Genomic DNA, 12,975 nt, shown 5'->3' on the forward strand with positions numbered 1-12,975 from the left:
TATGTATTTTAAAAAAGTAAATGAAACAAAATACGGCTTATACATAAAGTTACCACTGGTGATTAACAATATACCTCCAGAATTAGAAAAAAATTCTAATACAGAAAGAGGTAAGTCATATAAACCAACATTTAATGCACACAGATTTCTAAAACCTCTAAAGCTGAAACTTAAAATAGGAGGGAATAGAGTATAAAGAGGAAAGGGGAGGAAGAAAAGAAAAGAGAAAGAAAAGAGAAAGAAAAGAGAAAGGAAAGGAAAGGAAAGGAAAGGAAAGGAAAGGAAAGGAAAGGAAAGGAAAGGAAAGGAAGGCATGTTCACTAGAACAGTGACTTCAGCCAAGTCATCTTCAGAGGTGACAAAAACAAATATTCCCCCTGCTCCCATAGGCTTATACTTAAAGTACTGTACATGCAAAGGATAGCTGCAAGCAAGAACAAGCAAGCAAACAAAAAAAAAGGAAAGAGTTACAACTTGAAGATCAATTATATGATTCTGAACGCAAATTATTTCAAATGTTTTGGTATACAGAAATTTTAAAAGAAAGATTCAGGTGCTGTGTGTGTATTGGGGATATTGAGCTGAATTCCTGTTTTAAAAAACACAAAACTAGACAAGGAGTTACTAACTATGTGAAACAAGCATAGTAAGTTTAGATATATTTGTTGGTTTCTAAAGCATAATCTCTCTCTCTCTCTTTTTAAAAAAAGGATGTTCCCCCAGCTAGCTTAATTTAGGAATACCCTGAAAGTTTTTCAGGTGCAGACCAGCTTCCTCTGAAGTCAATGTTACAGTCCCACTGATTACAACAATACAAAGACCAATCCCCAGCTTTGTGCAAAACAGAAAGTGCAGTAATCAATATACCTGTTCAGGTTAACAATGCGGAACACTTTAGATTAACAAACTTATTGCACATCCCACTTTAAAATATATATATATATACACACACACACATATATATATATATATATATAGTATATATATATATGTATGTATATTTATGAATCATATAGTTTTTCAAACAAATGGATATATGAGCTGCTAATGTCCTCCTGAAAAAAATAGGCTCAAGAATATAAGCCTGCTCTTCCTTTACCCAAGATAACATTACCAACTGCCCACATGGACCGCAAGCTACAGCATATTCTTGACTATTCAGAATATGTATTTTATAAGAGTCTGCATAAAATTCCTAAGGGATTTACTAGAGTTTAAACTCCGCCCCAGCTATAACCTTAATATTCCATTAATACTTAATATTTCAAGGAACTTAACATTTTTTATTTCTGTACATTACCTGCAGGTAAAGCAGTGTCAGTGTATTCAGGGGATGCTGACTCATTCTCTTTCATGTTACCTTCCTGAGCCAGGAACTGACTTTTATATGGATCTACTGGTTTTGTAGTGCTGTTCTTCTGTAAGTCAGTATTATCTCGCTGATGAAGATCCAAGTGGCAAGGTCTTCCTTGAGTTTTTGTGTCATTGTCTAAAACTTTATTGCACTGAAAGCCATTACTTTCTTCACACTTCACTTCTGTGGAAGGTTGGCTGTGTCCTATTTTCTCAGCTTTTTCCATGCATTTTTCCTCTGTAACTGAAATAGCTGGTGTAGCTTTTATTTTTTGTTCACTGTCATGAGGATCTATAGAGGGGTTCTCATTTTTGTTCAACCTTTCTTTGTCATCTCCCTTACAATCCAGGAATCCATCCTCAATCTCCAATGAGTATCTTGAATAAAATGTTTTGCTATTATGCTCATGGGAAAAGCTATCAAATACATCAGAAGGTGTTGCAGCATCCAGAGTACTTTGAAGAGGAGTATGAACCTCTACACCATCATCAGATCCCAGTTCTTCACATTCATCCACTGACAGTAATATAGAGCGCTTAAAATTTTTAGTGGTAGAGAATTCTTGACTTTCAATATCATTTTCTGTTGCATCATCAAATGCTAGATTCACTATCCCATGGAACTGCTGAATAGGAACTTCTGCTGGAGGTATTTTTTCTACAACATTTTCATTTTCAGACTTTTCCTCTTCTGTCTCATCTGCCGAAGAAGAGACCTGATCAGCTTCTTGAGGAAATTGCGTGGTGGCAAAATTAGCATTACTCCCACTTGATCCACTTTGTCTTTCTCCACTTTGATGCAACCATGTTGTTTCAGGCTTTTTTCTAGGGATTTCCTCATCACTTGTTGAAATTACCCGAAACAGATCAGAGTTTTCCTTTTTCATTTTCACTTCTATTCTTAGACTTGTATCATACATTTTTAGTTCTTCAGGTGTACTTGTGTCACTACTGCTTCTGCCAAGAAAATCATGGCATAACATGGTACTGCATTTTGAAATTCCCCTTTCATTTGATCCCTCATCATCCTGAGAACCCCCTGCATCATAGTCTTCTGATCTTGGCTTTATATCATCTGATGATGTTGTTGCACTGCCAGTATCTGATTCAGGACTTTCTTTTGGATCAAGTGCACTGGAACTTAAATTCCACTGATCAGTAAATGGAGTTTCTGAATTTTCATGACTTTCTGGAGTTTCTGTAGTATCGGTGTCTTTAGATGAGCATTTTTCTGCAACTTGCCCTACATAAGATTTTGAAGCAGGCTCTGATTCCACTGTAGCCAACTGTGAGTCAGTCAAGACAGACTTGTCAGAAAATTCATCAGCGCTTTCAGAATCAATCACAAAGGTTTTAGAAGTAGAAGATTTTTTCTCTTCATGTTCACAGTTTGAACCATCACTGGCAGTTTTTGATAGCCTATGTGATTGACCATTCACATGGTTAACATCTTTTTCAGCTTCCAAGGTATCAGAATAGACAACTGATTTTTCTTGTATCAAATGGTTCTCATTTTTTGTTAAAGTTCCCAAGAAATTCTGGGAAGCAACAGACTCTGGAAGTATTTTGCATTTTAACATTTCATTTAAAGTCAAGCATGTGGTATTCTGGTTAATATTCCCACATGTAACACTCTCATGACCTTTAATAGGGTGCAATTCAATGGCAGTACATTGCTCCATCTTTTTATTTACAGGAGATTTATCATCCTCATTTTTATGAATCCGTTTGGTCATCTCATCATGCTTCATTGACATGCTCCGCTCTGAAATACAAGGAGGTTCCAAATCTCCCCTGCAATCCACCTCTTCAAGGGGAATATTTTTTTCCAAAATAGGTATATTCTGCTTTTGTAATTCAAGTAAAGATGTTCCACTATAATTTTGGTTCTCTGGACTAGATTTGTGATTGCCACATGGTTGATCTCCCAAAGTAGAGTTTTCAAGTTTAAGATCTGAATTCTTTTGCTCTTCTCCAGGTATATTCTTTAGAACTGGTGATTCGCTTCTAGAAGGCTTCTGGCTTGATGATGAAAGCTTTGGGACACTAACTATTTTCTGTTTTTGTTCCTTATTGTTTGTCATTTCAGTCTTCTTTGAATGAGTCTGGGTTTTGGTTGTTATTATTTTTGCAGTAGCTTTAACAGACGTTGCTTGTGAAGATTTAGCCTTTTTCTTCAATGAAGTTAGTTTCTCCAACTGTGTCGTATGTTGTGTCATACTTTTTTCTTCATTCTGTTTTGGAGAAAGAGCAGCCTTAAGTGGATTTGACATATCTCCCTGTAGACCTAAAAAGGCAACATATTAAAGTTATGGTACATTCCACTTAGCAAACTTTTTAATTAAGAAAACCCGTATAACAAAAGAACCAATAAGTTATCAGTGGGTGAAATTTTATATTCCCCCTCTAAAAAGGGGGAAAAGAGACAAAGAAACAGGAAAAAATAATGTTAAAACACACAAAGCAAATCAATATTTCATATTCAGAAGAATTAGCAGTCACTGGACCAAAATCTAGACATGATTAATAATTATCTTTTTTGAGCAATATACTTTATGCTTCATAATGTAATATAAAGATTCCAGTTAAAAAGCCATCAGAACTAAAATCTAGTTTCATTATGTCAATGTTTTTGTAAGAATTGAAAACAGACAGAGGGATATGAGAAGAAAAAGCGTGCCAGAGGATGCCAGTAGCGATGGGAGCTTCTGGGCTAAATGGCATTCCAGGGACAAAGGAGGGCAGAATGCATTTAAGGCAGCAGGATTTGGGAGCAAGCTCCTTGGGGATCCAGGGGAAAGAAAGAATGGAATTTGAGCTTTGGCCCAGCAACCCTGATTTTGTTCCCAAAATAACCCCTCAAGAAACCAATCCATTGAACAGATATGTATTAAATTAAATTAGTAATTCAAGTAGTACTGTTGTCACATAAAAAATGATTCTATCATTTTAAAAAAAATGTAAAAACACAGAGATTTTTTTACATGAACAGGTTTTATGCTAAAATTTACTCATTTCTTATTTATTGGTTATGCACTTAACTTCCTATGTGATGAAACTTCTGTTGTAGGGGCAAAGTTCTCTAAGCTTTCGACTATACGTTCTTACAGACCTGAGAAAATGTAAGGTCTGCTTCTATGACTATATCCATAATTATTATGCTTTGCTGGATAGAATGCGGTTGTCACAGGAACCTCATTGCTAATTTTCAAAGAATATCCAATGTGTCATATGGACACAAACTCCCCAAGTTTATTTTTAGTAGGTCCCAATGCAATACGGGTTTCCTTGGAATCAATTCCCTTTGTTCTCAATGGGATTTATGCCCAGGAAATATGGATAACATTGCCGATTCACTTGTTTATTTATTTAATTTATTTATTAAATTTTTCAACCACCCATCTCCCCCAATGGGGGAACTCTGGGCGATTCACAACAAACATTAAAGACATAAAATATATAAATACATAAAACCTTAAAAACATTACTAAAAAGAAGAAGGAAAGACCAAGAGGATGATAACCCCTTGTGTACAAAAATTCCAAGTTAGAAAACATGGTTTCTACAGAGCCACCCTGCATAGACAGGACTAAGTCAACTTGAGTTTACCTTGGGTTTTTGTAGCATTAGCTATATTCTTTGTCTTCTGCTGAGGCACAGAACTGCCAGCTTCAGTTCCCCTTTTCTTCGCAACTGCTTGTGGTGTATGGTCATTGTTGACTTTCCCAGTGCATTTCTTTGTAACACTGAAATTAACAGACACTGCTTGGTTTATTTGCAAGTTTAAAGACCCTGAATAAAGCTGGGAAATTGTGGTCCTCCATTATTGCCAAACTATAGTCCCTAGCATTCCTCATCAATGGCTGCGCTGGCTGGGAACTGTAGTTCAGCAATACCTACAGGACCACAGGTTCTCTATCCACAGCTACAGTAGAATGTATAAACACATTAAACATTTATATAGCTTACATGCATTTCTAAAATACTGACTTCTTTACAAGTAAGAACAGAACCACTCAAACCAGACAACACAAAGTTAGCAGTCCTTCCAAACTGTCACTGACTATATAGCTTGTCTTTCCATATCTGAATATTATTGAAGACCTGGTCTACTTTGTCACTATACAAGAAATTCTACTCTGGCTAGGGTAAAATACTTTGATCAAGAGCCCCAGTAATGTGACTTCCGGAGGAAGAAATGGTGGGCTGAAGATGGCTCCACAAAAAGCGAAGCTGATGACTGCAGTGAAGAACGAAGAGTCAGAGAGTAGACTGGCTCTTTGAACCTCTCCGGACAAAGAGATGATGGGAGATGGCCCATAAGTGCTCCAGACAGTTGCTCCTTGAGAAGAGACTGCAGGACAGTTGTTTCTGGTGGGTTTTGAACACTGGGAGTTGAGGGTATAGCCAACTTGCTCAAACCACAGTCAGTGCCTTTAAAAAAGTTTGCATACTTCCTTTTCTAATCACATTTGGAAATTTCTTATTAACTACTTTTCAGCTATTAGAAACCTTTGGATCGACAAGTCTGAAAACACCAGATGAGTTTCCCTTCAATCTTTAATGAAAGAAAATTTTAACTACAAGCTTAAGAACTTAAACAAAATTGAAATAAACAGCAAAAAGCTAATCAAGCTTTGATTTTAGAAAGTTATAAATAGATTAAGAGTCTAGATAAATTTGAAATAAGTTTTTGGAATTAATTATAAAGAATCCTTCCCATGGAAAAGTCATCTTGATGTGAATTTTTTCTAAGACATAAAAGAGAAACAACTTTAAAAATTGGACACTAGAGGGAACTAAAGATTTTAATAAAAGGAGAAGAATACATAAACCTGATTAACAGCTACAGAATGGTGCAAAATATTATAACATTAGAAATACTGAAGGATACTTTTGAAAAACAGAATCAGAAGTTAATATCAATAATGTCAATAATGATGTTTGCTTCTATGGATACTGTATCCAAAAGATGTTTTGGAAGAAATGGCAGAAGAGGAACAAGTTTTATCTGAAAAGACAGAGACTGAGTTGGCATTGAAAGGGATCTACAAATGACAGGCTACAAGAATGACATGGAAAAAGAGTTTCATTGGACATACAAAAGAAATCGATTGATGCCTTAAAAATCAAAAGGGAATTACAAATAATAAACCAAGAGAGTGACCTGGATAATTCTTTTATATTGGATTTACAAAAGAGGTTTGTTAAAGCCTGGATGAATCTTGTGAGAAGGGGTAAAAAAGAAATCAAAAGAAATCAAGTTCTATGACATTACTTGAATAGACTAAAGATTAAGATTGTTAGAAGTAAAAGGAAGGAATATAAAGTTGGTTTATTTGATCAAGGTTAAAATAGATAGGTTATTACTTCTGGCAACCCTCAATAGACTTTTGCTGACACCAGGACTGAAATGACAATGTTTTATGGATTTGTTTATAGATAAAAGATGAGACATGGGATGAAGGGATGTTGTAAATTAAGAGGAGGTGAAAAATTACTAAAATTGTTTATACTTGTGATGAAGGTTAGAAGTAATTTCTTTATATATTTCTTTTCTTTTTCTTTACTATATTCTTTCTTTTCTTTCTTTTTATTCTCTACATTTTTTTCTTTGCACTTTTTACTTTCCTTCTACTATTTTTTCTTTCTTTTAGTTTGTATTAGTTTTTACTAATGCAATTATAATCTTTAAAAAAATTAAAGAGGCCCAGTAATGTAAGGCTCTAGACACTGAAGAAGTGTTTACTTTTATTCAAGCCAAAGTAAATGAACCCCCCTGAAAATATCCCTAGGCAATATGATAAAGCCAGGGACACAGCAGTGCAGTTGGATTGTTAATGGTATCTGGAATGAGATGTCCAAGAATGATGGTCATGGGAGTAGAATATGTTTCCCTCTTCCCTATGTAACTGGTACCCTTTTAAGACTGAATGTCTGACTAAATTTTGAGAGAGCTCAGCAACCTTTAGGTTTTTACTAAGAGCTACAAATGATAAGTAAGAAAGCAGTATATAAATCAGCATTTAAAGAGATGATCCATATAGTCATTGGTTTTGGCCCTGGCAATATAGAAAGAGAGTTATCATTTTTTTAAAATCAAAACATGACCCAAAACACAAAATTTGGAATCAAACACACGATTCAACCAGGCAGACGTGATGAGTTTTATTTTCAATAGAGATTAAGATCCTAGCACATGAAAAACTAATACTAAAACTACTTTTTAACACACCTGTTCATTGGACTATTAGCCTCAAGGTCATTAACATGTTTTTTGGAAAAGGCTCCGTTAGTCATCTTCACAGCAGATTTTGTTTTCAAAGCTGTACAATAAAATAATAATAAAAAATAGAATTCAGAAAGCAAGAGATCCACAATAATGAGCACTTGCTAAAAGCATATGTGTGTGTATACTCTTATTTATATATTTATTAAATTGATATGGCCACCCATCTCAAGATAAGTGACTCTGGGGGACCATATGAATCTTGTATAAACGTGTATAAACAAGCTTTAACCCTTTTCTTATACACATTACGAACAGATTATCCAAAAATCATTCAAGCATTGAAATTATTCCTATTCAATAATCTCTAGCAATGATTAGCAGATTAAAAAAAAAAATCTCTCAGATCGTTCATCTGAATGATATACAAAGAAAAAAGGGGAAAAATATTATTTATTCTAATCCTAATGAGAGTATCTTCATGCAGCTTCCAATATGTTTGAGAGAGATTTTCCTAAGAGCCCATCTATATTTACTATTGCCATTTTTTCTTTATAATTGTGAATTAAACATTAAAAAAGAAGGAATCAGGATAATGAAAACCTCCTCAGACTGTGTCATGAAAAAAGAAAACCTTTTAAGATAATTTCAATGTATGAGCTCTGCAGCAAATTAGAAGGGACTCTGATAATTACCTGATTGCTTTTTGCTTTCATCTGCTTTTTCCTCTTTGGGATCATCTTTGTCAATGGATATCTGCAGATCTGGACTTGAATTGGTTGATTTGCTTAGAGTATCTGTGCTCATAAGAGGAGATTCCTTTCCAACTGTCTTCTTCAGAGGTTTTGCTTTAATTTGTACGCTTGAGATTCCTGGGAATACTTTGGGACGGGCACCTGTTGTTTTACCTTCTTGGTTTTTTGACATTTTGCTGCTTCCTGCATTTTTGTGCCCGCTAGAAGGTAATGGCCTGTCAGAATCTTGTCTGGCAAACAAAGTTTCAATCTTAGCATTTCCATTATTTTCAACTTTGGGCTTTATAACAGCCCTAGCCTTTGGTGAAGGCATTTTCTCTCCCATTTTGGATTCCTTCATCATTTTACAAACTGCTTTTTTACTGTCTTTCCCCTTTAAATCATCATGCTTCAAAGCTTTATTACTGCTGTTCCAGTTGGTAGCTGAGGTATGTCCGGATGCTCCTAATCCATCAGATTTCATTTTATCCTGATTAGCAGAGGAATCACACCAAGGGTTTTCCTTTTTACTTGCTTTCCAAGCAGTACGTTGTAAGCCACAAGTACCAGCAAAGCATTGGTTTAACTGAAGGAGAGTGGAGGGAAAGATAATTTATCAAAAATGTAGGACGATCATGCTTACCTACCCTAAAAAAACTGCTTATACACTTCAGCATGAATCTTACTCATAATACATTCTTAATTTTTAAAATTGTGTATTGCATTAATATGCAAAGAAAAAAAAGACCAAAAATGGCAAAACTTATAATATATAATACTATACTATTATAATTTATATAAAGATTCATTCAGCCCAATTTTAAAATAAACTTTGATCACAAGGAATAAAATTAGTCACTCTATTAGAGTTCTCAGTAGAGAACTAGTTCATAAACAGAAAGCAAATCCATATCAACAATCCAGTATTTAAATCTGGAATCTGTTTCCAATGTTGAAGCATAATTTTTTTCTTCTGTCTCCTATGCATAATAAATCTTTATTTAATGATAAATTCTAAATTTTTAGTATATAAATTAAGGATACCTTCACAACTTGAAACTATATTGATCTTTGTAATACCATATTTATAAACATGGATATTAAACCAAAGTAGGGCAATAGTAGGACAAGATAAGACATTTAACCATTGATTTGTTAATATGGGATATTCCAACTTTTTGTTCCAGGGTTCTTGTAAAAACTAATATCCACTTTTATTGCTTTAATTTTTATTTAAAAATACTGTAGATTTAGAATAATCCAAAATTAGTCTAACAATATTAATAATGTGGAAGTTTTAGACGCTGCTAATGCATCTATGAAATCTGTGAAGCAAGCTGTGAAATCAAGAGATGTTTTCATTGAATACACTGCCAGTTTGTAATTTTAACAACCATAATTCCTTCTAATCATTCAAAAGATTTAAAAACTTGATTGGCAATAAGCTAATCTAAAGTATTAATAGTCTTACCTACCCATGACTTCAAAACGACGACAACAAAATCCAACTTACCTGCAGTTTTCAAACTGGGATTGTCCCAGAGTATAAATTTGTTTTGTGAATAAGGGTTGAAATTTTCTTCTTCCAAATGTGCTTTACAGCTTTTAATATAGGAAAGACATTGAGCTATAGCTAAAAATGGAACCAAAACCCTGTCATGATGTCATAAGAAGTTACATAAAATTTTCAAATTGTGTCCATAGTGTTTTTTTTAAATTTGGTCACTTGTATTCCATACATAAAGTAAGTAATACATTTATAGAAAATTTATTTCCGAATTTCAGAAAGGAAAATTGGAGTGACTAATGATTGATCTGAGCATTTAAAGCTGCAACCTTAACTAAATTTACTAATGAAAATGCCTCATGGGACTCAGCAGGACCTCTGAATAAACATGCATATTTTTCTTTTACAAATATATAATCATCAGCTCTCAACATTCTGTTGCTCCTTAGCATGATAAAGAAACAGAACACAGTATGGTACTAGGCAGAGGGTATTCAAATAGAATGAGATTTGTTCCTCATTGGTTGGGGTCTTTAGGGCAAGATAATAGTTTATGAGATGCCCTATATATATTTTTGTCTTTTTCTTATAAAAATAAATAATTATTTGAGGCTGAAAAAGGCAGCCCTGTACTTAGGAAAAAATGCAATGAAAATTAAATCAGCCATTTGCTTGCAACATTGGATGGATCAAGGTCTCCTTGACAAAGATCCTACAGCACAAGGATGGGGAATATGAGGTCCTCTAGATGCTGTTGAATTACAGATTCTAGCAGTTCCAGCTGGCATGTCTGGTGATTAAAGATTATGAGAGATGCTGTTCAACCACATTTGGAATACACAGATTCACCATTCCTGCTAGAAGGAACTATAATATAATTTCATATCCAAAATACAAAGAGTAATTATTTAATACAAAAGACCACTGAGGGGGTACAAGTGCACTGTCAAGAGGAATGTTTTTAAAAGGAACAGGTAGAATACTTTGGTTTTGTTTATATCTCTCCCCTCCCCACAAAAGAAGCACCAGCTTCAGTTATCCTCATTTCCCAAATATTACTATTCTAAGTTAAATGATTATCAAATGTAACCAAAGCTTACTGTTCTAAGTTGAATGATTTTCAAATGTAACCAAATGCATAGCTGAGTATATTTTCATCTCTCTCATGCACATATTGAGCTAGATTCCCTTGCAAGAATATCTCTCAAAAGGTGGATGACATCACAGGGTATAAGTAATGGCATGAATGAAGGGAATAAGCTTCATTTGCTAGCTAGCACACCATTTGCTTTGCAAACTGGGAAAGTAGGTTTTTACAAAACAGTAGGTCAGAGTTGTAGGAAAAGAGATGCAGTAAATTGCTACTGTCTGATATACTGTGAGGTTGAATCTGAACTCTTGCTGTGAAGAAACATTTCTATGTGCGGGGAAGTTAATAGATGGAAATTTGCTTGAAGTTACATAATTATATTACTGAAACAGTAGCCTCAAGTCATACAAGTCCCCAAATAATCACATATCATATTTGAAAGACCTATACAAATGCTTATATACAGAAATCTGAATGTCTTGTAAAATGTAAGCTTTTTTTTTTTTTTACCTGAGAACTACTGAATATGGGCTTTTTGGTAGGTCTCCTGTCATCTCCTTTGTCAATAGCGGCTGTATAAGAAAAGGACACCTTTCTTTAGGATATATTTAAAAAAAAGGGATGGAGGAAAACACAGCTTTAAGAATATTATTCTTCAGCAGAACCATAAGGGCAGCTCCTGAAGGGCACGCACACTTTTTAAAGTGCCAATTAGTAATTAGTAAGAAAGGACAAGTCATACCAGACCTGCAGAACACAACAACAACAACAACAAATCATAGTTTTGATTTGCACATCCTTGAATAATGTACATTCCCACTCTTTTCACATATAACTTTCTTACACGTTGCCAACTCATCTCATGTCATTAATTTAAAATAGAATTCTTTCCTCTTCTATTGATTTGGTAGTATGTATCGAAATTATATATCTGTGTTTCTAAGCATAACTTAAAATGAAATACTCATAGTAAGCAAGACCAGTCTTCATACAAAGGCTTTCAGTCAGGCAGTATAGTATATGAAATTTCCAAATGGAATTTGATCAAAAAACTCCGATAAGGCACCCAAATTAGTTTTCTGCAATGCTACATCTTACGTAACTTACACTAGAAAGATGCAGACTAAGGAATGTACTTTACATATAACATCCTTTGCCAAAGTACAATTTTTATCTATCCCAAAGAATTCTACAAAGCACGTAGCTCAACCAATTCTATCATTGCCTGCAATTATTACTTATATATTTTATGAACACATAATATGTAAGAGTCAGTTGCATTCCCACCCTGCAGTGAACCTCTGTTTTCTTAAGGGAAGGCATGAGGCTGAAAATGGCACCTGGGTGGCTTTTTCTTGTTCTTAAGGGAATAACAGTACACACTGCATCTGCTATTTTTAAAATATATATTAAAGAACAACATGTTCCAGTGGGAACCAATACCATGCACCAAGTGGTGTTGGAGGCAGCATTTAAGTTTCCAAGTTTAATCTTTTTTTTAATATATTGCTACTAAAAGGGAATCTGAAGCAATCCCTAAATGGTACCTTTTAAAATTGCATGCTTCTTTAAAAGTTTAGGTAGCCATTCGAGTAGCTCACTTAGAAGAATAGCTCCTGCTCTGATTGTACAAAAAAGACATTCAATTACACAAAATAGAATATTTTTATTCCTCTGGATATTGTAATCAACCTGCAGTAATTAATGCTATAGCCTCTTTAAAGCAACAAATCAACCAGATAATTATCACAGTGATAGACTACAGTTCAGGCTTCCCCAATTTACTACACTCTAAATATTCATGTCAGGGGAAGATAGGAATTGTACTCTAAACTTATGCATGGGCTTATATTTTTATATTAGAAAGCATTATTTAGAATGACATCATTTAACATTCCAATAAAATTTCATTTTTGGACATGACTGATCTGATTTCCAAAAAAACAGCTTAATACACAGAGCTTTTAAATAACACTGTACAATCTAGGATATTCAAAGCACTCTTAAGAAATCAGAAAAAAATGCTTCACTTATATTATATTGGCATTTTTTTTTGCTACTA

General features: G+C 34.2%; 1 protein-coding gene across 1 annotated transcript in view; it reads right to left on the reverse strand.

Annotated features, from left to right (window-relative positions):
* The window catches only part of BTBD8 (BTB domain containing 8), a 54,235-nt gene that overhangs the window by 1,160 nt on the left and 40,100 nt on the right, over nucleotides 1-12,975 (reverse strand). Inside the window, exons 13-17 of the mRNA XM_088154241.1 lie at nucleotides 11,424-11,485; nucleotides 8,278-8,902; nucleotides 7,589-7,679; nucleotides 4,963-5,099; nucleotides 1,301-3,640 (exon numbers count right to left, since the gene is read on the reverse strand). Coding sequence (XP_088010367.1) covers nucleotides 1,301-3,640; nucleotides 4,963-5,099; nucleotides 7,589-7,679; nucleotides 8,278-8,902; nucleotides 11,424-11,485 — 3,255 coding nt within the window. The remainder of the gene's footprint in view (nucleotides 1-1,300; nucleotides 3,641-4,962; nucleotides 5,100-7,588; nucleotides 7,680-8,277; nucleotides 8,903-11,423; nucleotides 11,486-12,975) is intronic.

The sequence above is a fragment of the Python bivittatus genome, unplaced genomic scaffold (assembly GCF_059951505.1).
Source record: "Python bivittatus isolate LINGU-HERP-01145 unplaced genomic scaffold, Pbiv_v1 ctg000700_np1212, whole genome shotgun sequence".
NCBI classification, from domain to species: domain Eukaryota; kingdom Metazoa; phylum Chordata; class Lepidosauria; order Squamata; family Pythonidae; genus Python; species Python bivittatus.